Consider the following 12,176-nt stretch of genomic DNA (forward strand, 5'->3'; position numbering starts at 1 on the left):
GGTATTTCAGTTATCTTTTTTAAATTGCTGCGATTAAAGCACTGTACCGAGATTAGAGAAAGGATAGATACGTGGGATGGTATTTAGAGGAAGAGTGAGTTAATTTTAGACACCGGATACCCTAGAATAAAGCAGTACTAGTCATATTCTTCGTTTCGAGCGACAAGTTGAAACAGAAAATACAAAATATTTAAAAAAAAAAAACAATCTTTCCTTACTGTTTCTTTTAGTTGATTCCTATACAAGTTTTTTAAGCAGAAAGTCTTTTTTAAGAAAGATCGTCGCCATGTTTTTAAGCTGGATTTCGGATACTTTCACAGCTGTCCCACGACTCCCATAAGTAAGTATGATAAAAATGTTATTTTTATATTTTAAGTTTGTCATACACTTTACAGGAGTTTCTCGTTAATTGTACACAGCGTGTTTGCCAAAATTTAAATCACGTTACGACTACAGTTGCATTTGAAGGATGAAGGTAATATAAAAAAAAATTATAGAAACTTACAAAAAATCTAGTCAAAAGAAGCATAATAGAAAGAATAAACATAAAAAAGGAAACGTTTAAATGCTTAACAATGCAACGAAATAAAAAAAAATGTATAGAAAATTTGTTCACCATTGTGGACGATTGAAAGTTAATAAGCCCACGGCTGCTGTCTTTATCCTTTAAGGACAAATCTTGGTAGTTTGAAATGTCTTGAAGTGGGGCAAAAGTAAATTCGACCGAGAGCATTAAACTCTCACAGAAGTTATGGCGCGCACGATAAGTAGTAATGTAGTAATAGCAACTTTGAACATCGTTTCTTGTCCATACACAACTTAATAAAACAAAATTGGACACTCACCATCGTCCTACTGGGAACCAACCTGGTTACGATATTGCCGCTCCAAATATTCTATCTCAGCCCAAACGCTGCGCACTTCTTTGAAAAGCTATTCGAAGGAGAAAGAAAATCATTAATTACTTTATTGTTTTCCAACGCTTCACTCCTGACGAATCTTACCATCGAAAGCCACTGTTCGTCGGCGAGCAGTTCGTTCAGGATAACGGTAGCCGCTTTGCTCGAATCGTTCGTAATCTGCTGATTAACGCGTTTGGCACACTCCACAAACATCATGTACTTTTGGTGGAATATTTTGTGCAACAGCTCGAACCGGCCCGAACAGCCGGTGCACAGTTGGAAACTTTTGTCATACTGTTGGGCCGCCGGTGAACCGGCCGTCGATGCAAGTGTCGCTGCGTTGTATGGTTGCCCTTGCAGCACGATACGCACCCCGATGCCGGGCTGATGGCAGGCAACACAGCACTGCTGGTGCATGGCACTGTGCGACACATGTCCCAGCTCGGTCACGATATCGTACGCAGGGAAAATGGCTAGCGAGTTAAGAATGTTGCGCGGCCACGGTGTTATCTGGGCCAGGCGTCGTCTCCGATCTTCCGTTAGGCTATCGATCGATTTCACTCGCGACAGGAAGTACTCATCTGTGAGGTGAGGAAAAAACAAAGCCATTAAGCACTTGCAAATGCGTTTAACAGCTTGGATGTAAAGCAACGTACCTTGTTCCTGGAATATTTCCTTCAAAAAGTTCGGATCCAGCGCTTGCGAGATTAGTGTTTGTATGTACACTTCGAACACATCCTGGTACGCTTTCGTTTCGTCCATTGATTGCTCTAGCAGCTGTGTTTGGTTGTTGGACGGCGTAATGCTATCCTCGCGAAGCGCACCAGCAGACATCTCGCTGCGCCGAAACTCCACGATCGATTCCATCTGGTTGTGGACCCGGAAGTGAACCGGTATACGGACGTATTTCTTTTTCGACTCTTCATTCAATGCGGAGTACTACAAAACAAACAAAAAATATATTTAAAAAAATAGTAAAAGCTACCATATCGTGACTATTTAACCTACCGTCGTAACGAGCCGGTAAAGGATTTTTCCACTCTGATCGTCGAACGGTTCGTATTTTTGAAGTAACATTTTTCCATCAACCCGCCATATTGGTGGATAGTCTTGTGCTAGATCGCTTCGTTCTGCAACGAAATCTCCCACCTGAAAATAATTATTCACAAACATAAAAAAAACGGATTAAAATTTCTCTTTCGTGAGCAAACACGTAAAAGCTTCTTCGAGGCTAACCTGAAAATTGGAATTGTTGTTTGAATGATTACTGGCTTGGGTGATCGTATTGCTAACGATGTTGCTTCCGGTTGTGTTGTACGATTGCTGATGAATATTATACTGTGATGTTTGGGCCGGTTGTTGTTGTTGTTGCTGCTGTGAGTACATTCCCATTTGCTGTTGTTGATGTTGTTCGTTTAGCGGTCTTTGTTGTGCTTGAGAATGCAATACAGCCGTTTGTGGAATTGGATGCAACTGTGTCTGAGATGTGGTTGCGTTCTGTTCTACTGTTTGTGCGTGTCCTCTCGCACTGCCTTCATCATCCCCACTGCCGTATTCGAAATCGGCTATTCCAGCACCTGCAACCGCAACTGAAAGAAGGAAAAACGTTCCATTAAACAACTTCACAAGCAAAGGATCAGATTTTTATTTTCCTCAACTACATAATCCACTATGCTATTAAGAGGTCTTTCGCTTCTTTTTAAAAAAAAAAACTATGTTCAAATTACCATCAGCGACAGCAGTTTAGTTCCAACAGCGACAGGACAACAATTGGTGATGTTGGCGTTGAATGAATTAGGACGGAAATCACGCACGTATGGCGTGTTGGTGGTGTGGTAAGCAATAATGAACAGGTACAAGGAAAACAGTAGAATGTGAGTGAAACATAATATTGGAAAGACGAAAAAAAAGTATTGCACAACGCACACACACACACATATAAGCTGGTTTTATCAGCTACTAAAAATAATCTTGCATGACCGATAGATGAGAATGTGATTAAATCCATACATTCCAATCACCACACGTTTACTGCTACTTATAATAAAGCTGGATTCGTCCTTTCCAAAGGATACGGACCTGAAAGAATGTTCGAACGTGCCTGCTGCTGTTTGTTTGTTGCTGACTTTTTCGATTTCCTTCTGCTGCTTGATCGTTCCTCATCGTCTTCATCGTCCTGTAAAAGTGAATAGAAAATGGAGGTTGAGAGAAAAGAAATTTTATCTTTTTTAAAACGTAGAAGAGTCAAAAACAGAACGATCTTACGAGTGAGTGAGTTAATTTGAATCGTTACGAAGAATTTTTATGAAAAGACATCGCCGTGAGTGACTTTCTCTAAACTCATAAAGCTCATGAATGAGTTAAACAAAGGTGAGTGAGTTATACTGACCACTTAACTCTTCACTGCAACTAATAACTCACTCACCCTTATTTAAATCACTCATGAGTGAGTGAGTGAGTTAGATTGGCGATTAGCGATTAAACTCACTCACTGTGATTTATTTCTTAATATTGAATTATTAGCCTCAACCACTAGAACCGTACCTTATTGCATTCCGGTGTCCACGCCGGATCGGAATCGGAATCATTTGCAAACTCGGCCGGTTCCTCTATATCATCCATCGCGCGTAAACCCGACGCTTGTGTGCTGGTGCGACTGTTTTCGGCAATTATTTCCTGCTGCAGCTGTACCGCTTTCGCCTTTGCCTTCCGGTTAGACATTTCGCGCCGTTGTGGAACAATCAGTGGATCGTCGGCTTTTGTTTTGTTTTGTTTTTTTTTTGTTATAATATTACGAAAACATGATAAATAATAAAAGTAATTATTTGTACAAAAAATAATCTTGGGGCAATATTTGTTCACCGGCTCAGGCTATTCTATCCTTCAGCAACAACATCCGCATGGAGATCCTTCCATTTTAACGATTCTGCACAATACAGCAATACAGCTTGAAATACGTCGGCAAGCATTTTGGGAGCTCTTGTTCGGATCGAACGTAACAGAAGTAGCAACACGCGTAAGGATTGGAACACGGTTCAGGGAAAACGGGATGTTCACGGGATGGCCTTTCCAATTTTGTTCGTGGCTTAATGTGAGACAGAGCAGAGTTTGTTCTGATGTTACAAGCACACATTATTCATGCAGTTTTTGCTCATTGTTTTCGTTGAACGAATAACATCATTCAAAGTTTTTAACGTTTTGCTTCATTTTGCAATAAATTGTTTGCTTTAAAACAAATAAAAAGAAATCCATTCCTTCCCCCGGGGTGCTACCTCTGTTACGCTGTTTTTTTGTTTTGTCTTACATAAACACATGCACACGCAAAGTTGTATCATAAAATCAAAGGCTTTATATTCTCTTCATAACTCGATTTGTTTCCGTTTTGACTATCTGCTCTCTCACACACAAACACACCTCTGCTGATTATACTGCCGCAAACAAGCTTCGTTTTCCTGTCGATATCCGGAGATTTACAATTACTGGGTGCATCCGCGATCGGTTCCAAATGGCTCGCGTGGCCCCAGTAGCGCTGGGTGGGGGGGCCTTACTCTGAATATACAGTATGATTTTACGGGTGAATTTAAAAAAATGGAGATAAATACAAACTAAAACAGATGGGAAATTTAAAATGCCAAACACAAAATAAAACACCATTCCGAACGTGTGGTGCCTGTCTCACGGTGCACTTCTCTCGTTCGGGTTCATTAGCTTACTTATGGCCTACACATATTACTATACTACACTCAATCAAACATTCGTCCCCTCTGTGTCATATGGCATACGTTTTGTTTGCTGTTTGTTGTTTGCTTCTCTTCTGTTATGTTAGTTTTGTTTGTTGCAACTTCATTCTACAACTGACACGGGTAGTTTAGTGACACATTAGCCATCCGTTCTGGCTAGGCCAGACTAGTGTGATTCACCATTACCCATCAGTTGGTCGCCCACCCGACCACTAGTAGAAAGTAAACAGCTAGCGACGATTTAATATATTGTCCCTTCGTTTTTGCTGCCTGTTCCTTCACTTAGCCTAACTCACATATCCTTCGTGTGTGTTCTCCATATTGGGTTTCCGTATTGCGTAAATAAATACTTTGATGTTTCCTTTTCGTGAACCTGGTTCAGTATTTGTTTGCCATTCTGCGATCATGCTGATCGAGTCAAGAAAGCGAATCTAATACAACGCGCAGTCATTCACGTTTGAAGTACAAGCATTGTGAAGCTACGTATCTACTATCACTAAACAAAACCCTCGCCTTGTTCGTGTGCTAACCCGGTGGTCTATGTACAAAGCGAATTTGTGATTCAATTCCACCCTTATTAGCTCTTAGTCGAACGCCACCAAAAACGCCGCACAAAACCCTATCGAATCTAGCGAATAGAGTATCTATTCCTTCACTTTATCAGCTTTTAATACTAAACACTGTTCTGTTGTCCTTCCCCTAAAACCAACTAGAGAGCCAACAGCACCGTTCCCTGCAACGAAATTTTCCCTAGCACAAAAACCTTTAGCGAGAATGTGGCCAAAATAAAAAAAAATCCATTTGTCGATCGACCTTTCCTTTCTACATGTATATCACAGAGATTACGAATCCAATGTCATTGAGTATTTCCTTCATGCCAAACAATTTTAGCAATGTTTGCGAGAATCGACTAAGATCGACAAAGCGGTACGCCATCCACGGCGCGAAAGACTCATGCCCCTTTCGGTTTGCTATCGATGAGTATTAATTTCGACAAAAGTAAGATCGATTTGTTTGTGACCTAAAAGGGAGCGAATGGAGCGTAAAGAGCTTTCCCCGTATCTTTTTTTGTTTAGTGTGGTGCAATCGTTTTAGTGAGTTGCAACTCTGGTAGCACCCCGGTAGGTTCGAGAAGGTTGAAGAAATGTGTACGTTATACGCAACATAACAAATCGAGAAGAACAGAAACTGCCACCCATTCCCCGCGGTCCCTTTACATACACCACCGTCCCAACGTTTTCTCTCACCAACAAGCAAATGGCACAAGGAACCGCCGTGTAACAAAGGAATGGGATAAAGGTATAGGAGTAACAGATGGGACAGGAGGGAGGTGTTTCGGTAGCGCACATCATCAACATCCTTCAAGTCAAGCTGCTTTACCACCGTTGCCTTCGCATATGGAAATCGTACAGATTGAAGGCAGCTGCCTCTTCTGACTGTTGATGCGGTTGATGCAAATGTTGCTGCAAGTGTGCATTGTGGTGTTGCAGCTGCTGTTGCTGCTGCTGTTGCTGTTGCAGATGCTGCTGTTGCTGCTGCTGAGCTTGATGAGGATGATGATGATAGTACGTTTGTTGCATTAGTGCGTGTTGCTGCTGCTGTTGCAGCTGTTGTTGTTGCTGCGTTAGTGGTTGATGTCCGGATAAGGATAAAATCCCAACGCTTGTGGACGGTAGAATGTGCTGTTGCTGCTGGTGCTGTGTACCACCCGTAGGGGACGCAACCATTAGAACGCTTTCCGTCGGTGACGCAGACACCACAGCAAGGCCGGAAGGATCTCCCGCCGATGCAGCAGCAACAATAGTCTGTTGCTGCAGATGTTGTTGCTGAAGGTAGCGCGCCTTTTTCGGTATACTAATAACGGTACTCGGTGGTGGTTCCGGTTGGACACTGCTCGTGTGCTTTTTGTTGTTCGCATCGTTTGCGAACTCTTGCTGTCCAACGGTCTCTTGCACCGGGTTGTGTTGTGCCGTAACCGGTTCAAATGATACCGGTGCATTACCTTCGTGATTGCTTCCACCAGCCGGTGAGGGCGTGTTGTACTTTCGCTTCCGATTTGTGTTCGACTGCTGCTGCTGCTGCTGCTGAGATGGCACCGATTTAGGAGTCTGCAGAGCGGTAATACTGTAATTAGCAGATTGATTCTCACTTTCTATCTCAGGGATACCGTTACTAACATCGTGCGCTTTGCTGCCAGTGGTAGCGATACTGTTGCTCCTAGGCGAGACACTCGTTGGGTTCGGCGGTGTTGTAGTGTTCTTACTGCTTGACGGTACGGACGCTGGTGTTGTGACGGGTCTGGACCAGGTCGCTTTCCGACCGGCTCGCATCACCGGCGGTGGTGAACCTTCCCGTTCGCCCTGCAGAAACTTCAGATAGCTCGCCATAAAGCCTTTGTTCATGTTATCGGGAACGTTTAACTTTTTCGGTGCCACCCGGTCCTCCTGGTCATTGCTGAGGTCCGTCTCACCTGTCCCTTTATTCGACGGATGAGCCGTACGTGGACTGCTACTGCTACCGCTACCATTATGTTCTGCAAGAAAGCCAAGTTCTTCCTCTATATTGGGCACGACTACTTTTTCCTGCGCTTGCGACTGTAACGCCGCCCAACGGCGGGACCGTTCGTCTTCGCTCCTTGTAGACCCGGCACCAGCCAGTTCGTGTCCCACGGTTTGCGATACGTTCAGAAGAGTGGTATAAGAAGAGACAGACGGAGACACACTACCCTCGGATTGAGAAATAACGCTACTACCCGGCACAGAGGGACTGTGACCGACAGCACTGGGTGTGGGTGAAGTTAACGATGTCCCACTACTGCCACCCGTAAGCTGATGCTGGTGAAGATGGTGAAGCGAAGGATGATGGTACGGGTAAGGATGGTGATGGTGCTGCGGATGAGAATGGGGAGAGGTTGGAAAGAACGATGCGGACGAGGCCGACGTGGAGGAAGGCGAACTGGTAGGAACCGAAAACCCAACCGGCTGCGATGCCACAATACCGTTCGATGCGCCATAGTGCCATCGCTGCTCTAGACCTCCTTCGCCAGGTTCGTGTTCCGACTTGATCGTGATGCGATCGTTACGACTATGCTCATCCTGTGATGAAGGTTCTACTTCCCGCTGTTGTTCCATCCCATTTGCTTTCGAACTTACTTTACCGGGCGTGGAAGATCCTTCCATCTTTTTCCGTCTCGATTTGGTTGCAGTATTACTTCCACTACTGCGACCACCTTTCGTAGGTTTAGCGGGTTCTTTCACAGTTTCCTCTAGCATAGGACGTTGAAGATTCTTTACCATCACCATTGGATCGTGTTTGCTTTCCGTGGATGAGTCCCACTGACTTTCTAGTAGCTGTGACTGCGGTTGAATCACATTCTGATGTGACATTGGTAGTGGTTGCTGCTGCGCTCGTGTAATGACCGAAGGATAAGCTATTTGCTGCTGATGCTGACCATGCGATACACCAGCTTTCGAATGATCAAGGACAAAGGACGGCTGATGCTGCTGCTGCTGTTGGTATTGTTGCTGCTGTTGCACACTGGTCCCGCTACCGTAGATTGTATTGTACCCTGCCTGTGTGGTGGGCGAACCCTTACGGGGTGGATTACTATTGCATGATGACGGTGACGAATAGTCGGAAGAAACACCGGACGAGGTGGACGAAGTGGAACCGGCGGCCGGTGAGGAGGATGGGACGCGAGAAAGCGACGACGAGCTAATGGTGGAAATGGTAGCGGCGTTCACACTCGAAGCAGCAGCAGCGGCAGCGGCAGCAGCAGCCGCAGCCATCGCCAGCATGTGATAAGGTGCGTGATGATGCACATGAGGATGGTGGTATGATTGCTGCTGCTGCTGCTGTTGCTGCTGTTGTTGAGCGCCATCGACTCCTCCAGCGCTACCGGTCGATTCCCCTAATTGCAAAACTCCATAGCTACCTGGCACCGTGGAAGTGGAAGAGGAGGACCTATAGTTATGTGAGGCACTGGTTCTGTTCTGCTGGTATTGTTGTTGCTGAGACTGCGCGTTTGTATTGCTAGGGTTCGTACTATTGCTACTGTTCGTACTACTACTACTACCACTACTACTATTACTGCTATTACTACTACCATTACTGCTAGACGGTCCCGTTCCATTGAGCCGGGCTATTTTCGACTGTTGCTGAAGATTGCTGTCCGTCATCGAGTAGCTGATCGGTGACGATTGTGGCTGCTGGCTAAGAATCACCTGTGAGGACGCTTTCCCTGCACCACCGTACGATGGCGAACTGATCGCCGGTGGTCGAACTTTGTTCCCGCCAAATTGCAGTATCGTCGGCGGCGAGTGATCCGTCGTCGAGCGTGGCATTGTAAAATGATTCAATGGGTGATGCTGAAACAGTTGCTGCTGGTGCTGCTGCTGCTTAAGACTAGCGTCAGACGATGAGGTGCGAGACGAAGAATAAAGCACACTGGATTCGTTACCGCTCACAAGAAGGGTAGATGATGAAGATGGGGGTAAGGGAGAGGAAACACCCGAGGCGAACTTGTTGTACTCCGCTAAACGGGCAGACACTGTTCCCGTACCTCCGGCGGAGGTTGCCAGGAGCGAAGACGAATCGCGACCAACGACACCGTCGCCCGGTGGAGGACAAGACTTACTTGTAGCAGCACCGACGACACCTTGATAGGCTGTTGTTGAACCGCTTGACGGGTGCGGAGATTCGTACGTACTGCTGCTGTTGCTGCTGCTAGGGTGCGAAGGGAAATATCCGCCCGTAGGATTACTGGGTGGTGGTTGTCCGACGGGTTTTGTCACTACGTTTACCACCGGCGAGGAGGAACGTGCTGCCACCGGGGTTGTAGTGGCTGCCGCAATCTTCCCCACCAGAGTAGCCAACTGTTGCTGTTGCTGCAGCTGTTGTTGCGTCTGCTGTTGCGACTGTTGCTGCGACTGCTGTTGCGTGTGATGCAGCGTGTTGTTGTAGTGCGTGCCGAAGTTTTCATACTTGGTCGGTGCACTAGTGGCGCTTATTGGATTACTGTTGGACGATGGACTCGTCGGTAGTACGTTCTCGTGCGGCATTATACCGAACGGGCTCGGCAATTGGTTGTTGTTGCTTTGCCACGTGTTGCTGGCACTACCGGCCGTACCGCTTGGTCCATTGTTGTGCGACGCGGCAGCCTGTTGGCCGATGAACGTTAGGAAATTTTGCTGATGCTGTGCGGCTACCGCTGCTGCCGCCGTCGTTGTTGCGTAGTTCTCACGGAGACTATCCGTATGCTGCTTGCCGGCAACTGCAGCAGATGCGGCTGCCGCCGCTGCTGCAATAGCAGCGCCAGGCGTTTGTGCCTGTATCAGTACCTGCCGGTGTTGCGTATTGATTGCACTACCGTTACCGGCCGCAACACTGCCGCTGCTTGTTGTGCTGTAGTGAGCGGGCTTGGGATTACCCGCAGTCGCGGCATGATGGAACAGTGGTGTAAAGACGGCATCGTAACCGGCCACACCGGCTGGCGATAGAAACCCGGGTGGATTAAACGGACCACTCGTGGTTCCGAGGGAGGTTGTGTGTGCGGTTTGCAGCAGTAGCTGCGGCGTGGTCGACGGTATACCGACCGAGGTGCCGGCCGCATTATGATGCACGGTCAAACCGGCCGTCCCGCTGGCCGCTGCAGCGGCCGTCGCTAGATGATGGTGGAACTCCCCACTCGCTGTCCCCGGTATTCGATTGTACGAGTACGACCATGGCCCGACAGGATCCATCGTTACGGATTGGTGGTTGGAAGAGAGCTTCCCCGGTGCTATACAGCTATTGGCGGGTTCGGTTGGCTTGTGCGCCTCGACTGTTATGTTTAGTGTTTCTTCTTTGCTTGATACGAAGCACCTCTACTGTGCATCTTTCATCGTCGCGCACACAGTGCGTATCCGCCGGGTACATTCGAAATCTGCAAACCGAAAAAACCGAACGTAAGTTATGTGCTGGACGATGGAAAGGATTCTAAAATTTACTACAATTCTCTAGAATATCACTTCAAGAATACTTTTTATACTGATTTTAAACATTTATAAACAAACTGTCTGTTGTACGTGAAAGGACCTCGGCGGGAATTAAGTGCTGCGTCTAAATCCAACCAAAAATTTCACACACAGGTCGTATTTTACAGAGTCCTGTTGCATCGATTTGATTATTATCATGTGTGTATTTTCTTTATCTACTGCCGTCCGGTGATCATCATACATTCGAGGCAGCATTGATTCGTACGCACACAAACGAAACAAGCGGTGACGGTGCAGCACGTACGTACATATACGCATAAGTGGATCTTCTTTTTCGCTTCGCACGCATGTAAGCATTACATACGCGAAACTGCGGTAACGCAACAACACCAACAAAAAAAACCGCGCGTTAACACTGTAGCTGACCGCGTGTGTGTGTGTGTGTGCGTATGATTTTTTCCTCTTGTTTCTCGCACCACGCACCACTTGTCACGCATCAAACTCAAATGCACTAATCGCTGCTGTCATTATCCCTCGATCCACCCTCGCCATCCATGCGGTCGCAGCGTCCCCTCGTGCAGAACTGGGTGATTTTGACTTTTCGCACATGAAGCGTTCTCTTGAGCAACGCAAAAAAAACGCTGGTGCATGACAGTTTTCCCCTTGCGGTTGTTCCGTTTCGTTAGAGGCCAAGATGAAAAGCAGCTCTTTCGCACAAAACGCATCGAGAACTAACCTTCTTCGTGGTCACAATCACTGTTTCACAAATAGTAAATCTAATCCGGACCCCGGGGGTTTCCAAATGGTTCTCGGCCGCGGCACGTACACCATTTGGTTGCAATTGCGTTCCCGTTTCCCTCCACCGTTCGAACAACACCCGCTAGAAATACTTCAACACAAACGGCACAACCAAAGTATTCATGGCCTTCTGCGATTTAACACGTTAAACAACACATTTCCACACACCTGCTGTAATGCACCTTCTAAATTTGTCGGCAGACAGGACGAACCAGGACAAAAGCGCACCAGATTCTTCACACCACTCTGCTTGCGTAGCGTACTGTTCAAGGATATCCAGGCGTGAGGGCTTGGATGGCTTTTCTTCCGAGGTTGCGCGTTCGTTTATCACAGAATGTTTCCCGCACCTGCAATATGCACCGTATTACCGTTTCGTTCCGCTTTTCGTGTAAATATCGCACGCCATTCACATCGTACCGAAACGCGCTTATTTTTTCATTTTTTTGGCATTATTTTTTCTGAAACGAAAATAAAGCCTCCTTCTCAAAATGTCCGCCGCTTTCATTAAGATGCGTAAAGGTAAGGTGGGTAGCATTTGACGTTTGTCCACTTGACGTATCGTGCTGTGCGAAAAGTGCGTGCAAGTGTGGTGGATTCTGTCATGGAACTTCAATTTCCTTGTTAAAATGTTGGTTTTATTGCTTTAAAAAATGTGTAAAAATGGCTTTTGTAAATGCGGTTGTTTTCATGAATGAATACTACGGTTGGCATTGTGTTATTTACAAATAAAAATCAAAACTCAATATAGTAACCTTGGTGTT

General features: G+C 46.2%; 1 protein-coding gene across 1 annotated transcript; it reads right to left on the bottom strand.

The window, feature by feature from the left end:
* Positions 1-341: 341 nt before the first annotated feature.
* On the bottom strand, positions 342-11,951 carry LOC125769546 (mucin-19-like). The gene is made up of 10 exons (XM_049438279.1): positions 11,584-11,951; positions 6,023-10,565; positions 3,860-3,987; positions 3,447-3,658; positions 2,982-3,078; positions 2,139-2,491; positions 1,911-2,051; positions 1,559-1,841; positions 1,005-1,483; positions 342-933 (listed from the first exon to the last, which is right to left on the bottom strand). Exons 2-10 carry the CDS (start codon positions 10,381-10,383, stop codon positions 853-855), a joined length of 6,135 nt encoding a protein of 2,044 aa, XP_049294236.1. The 5' UTR covers positions 10,384-10,565; positions 11,584-11,951; the 3' UTR covers positions 342-852.
* Between the last annotated feature and the right edge of the window lie 225 nt (positions 11,952-12,176).

Source organism: Anopheles funestus, chromosome 3RL (assembly GCF_943734845.2).
Source record: "Anopheles funestus chromosome 3RL, idAnoFuneDA-416_04, whole genome shotgun sequence".
Lineage (NCBI taxonomy): Eukaryota > Metazoa > Arthropoda > Insecta > Diptera > Culicidae > Anopheles > Anopheles funestus.

Excerpts from the sequence above, each read along its gene's own strand:
- LOC125769546 (XM_049438279.1), bottom strand. The coding sequence starts at position 10,383 with ATGGATCCTGTCGGGCCATGGTCGTACTCGTACAATCGAATACCGGGG. Across the intron at positions 3,988-6,022 it reads CATATGCGAAGGCAACGGTG|CCACGAACAAAATTGGAAAG; the intron begins GTAAAGCAGCTT and ends TCTCACATTAAG. Across the intron at positions 2,492-2,981 it reads ACGTTCGAACATTCTTTCAG|TTGCGGTTGCAGGTGCTGGA; the intron begins GTCCGTATCCTT and ends TCCTTCTTTCAG.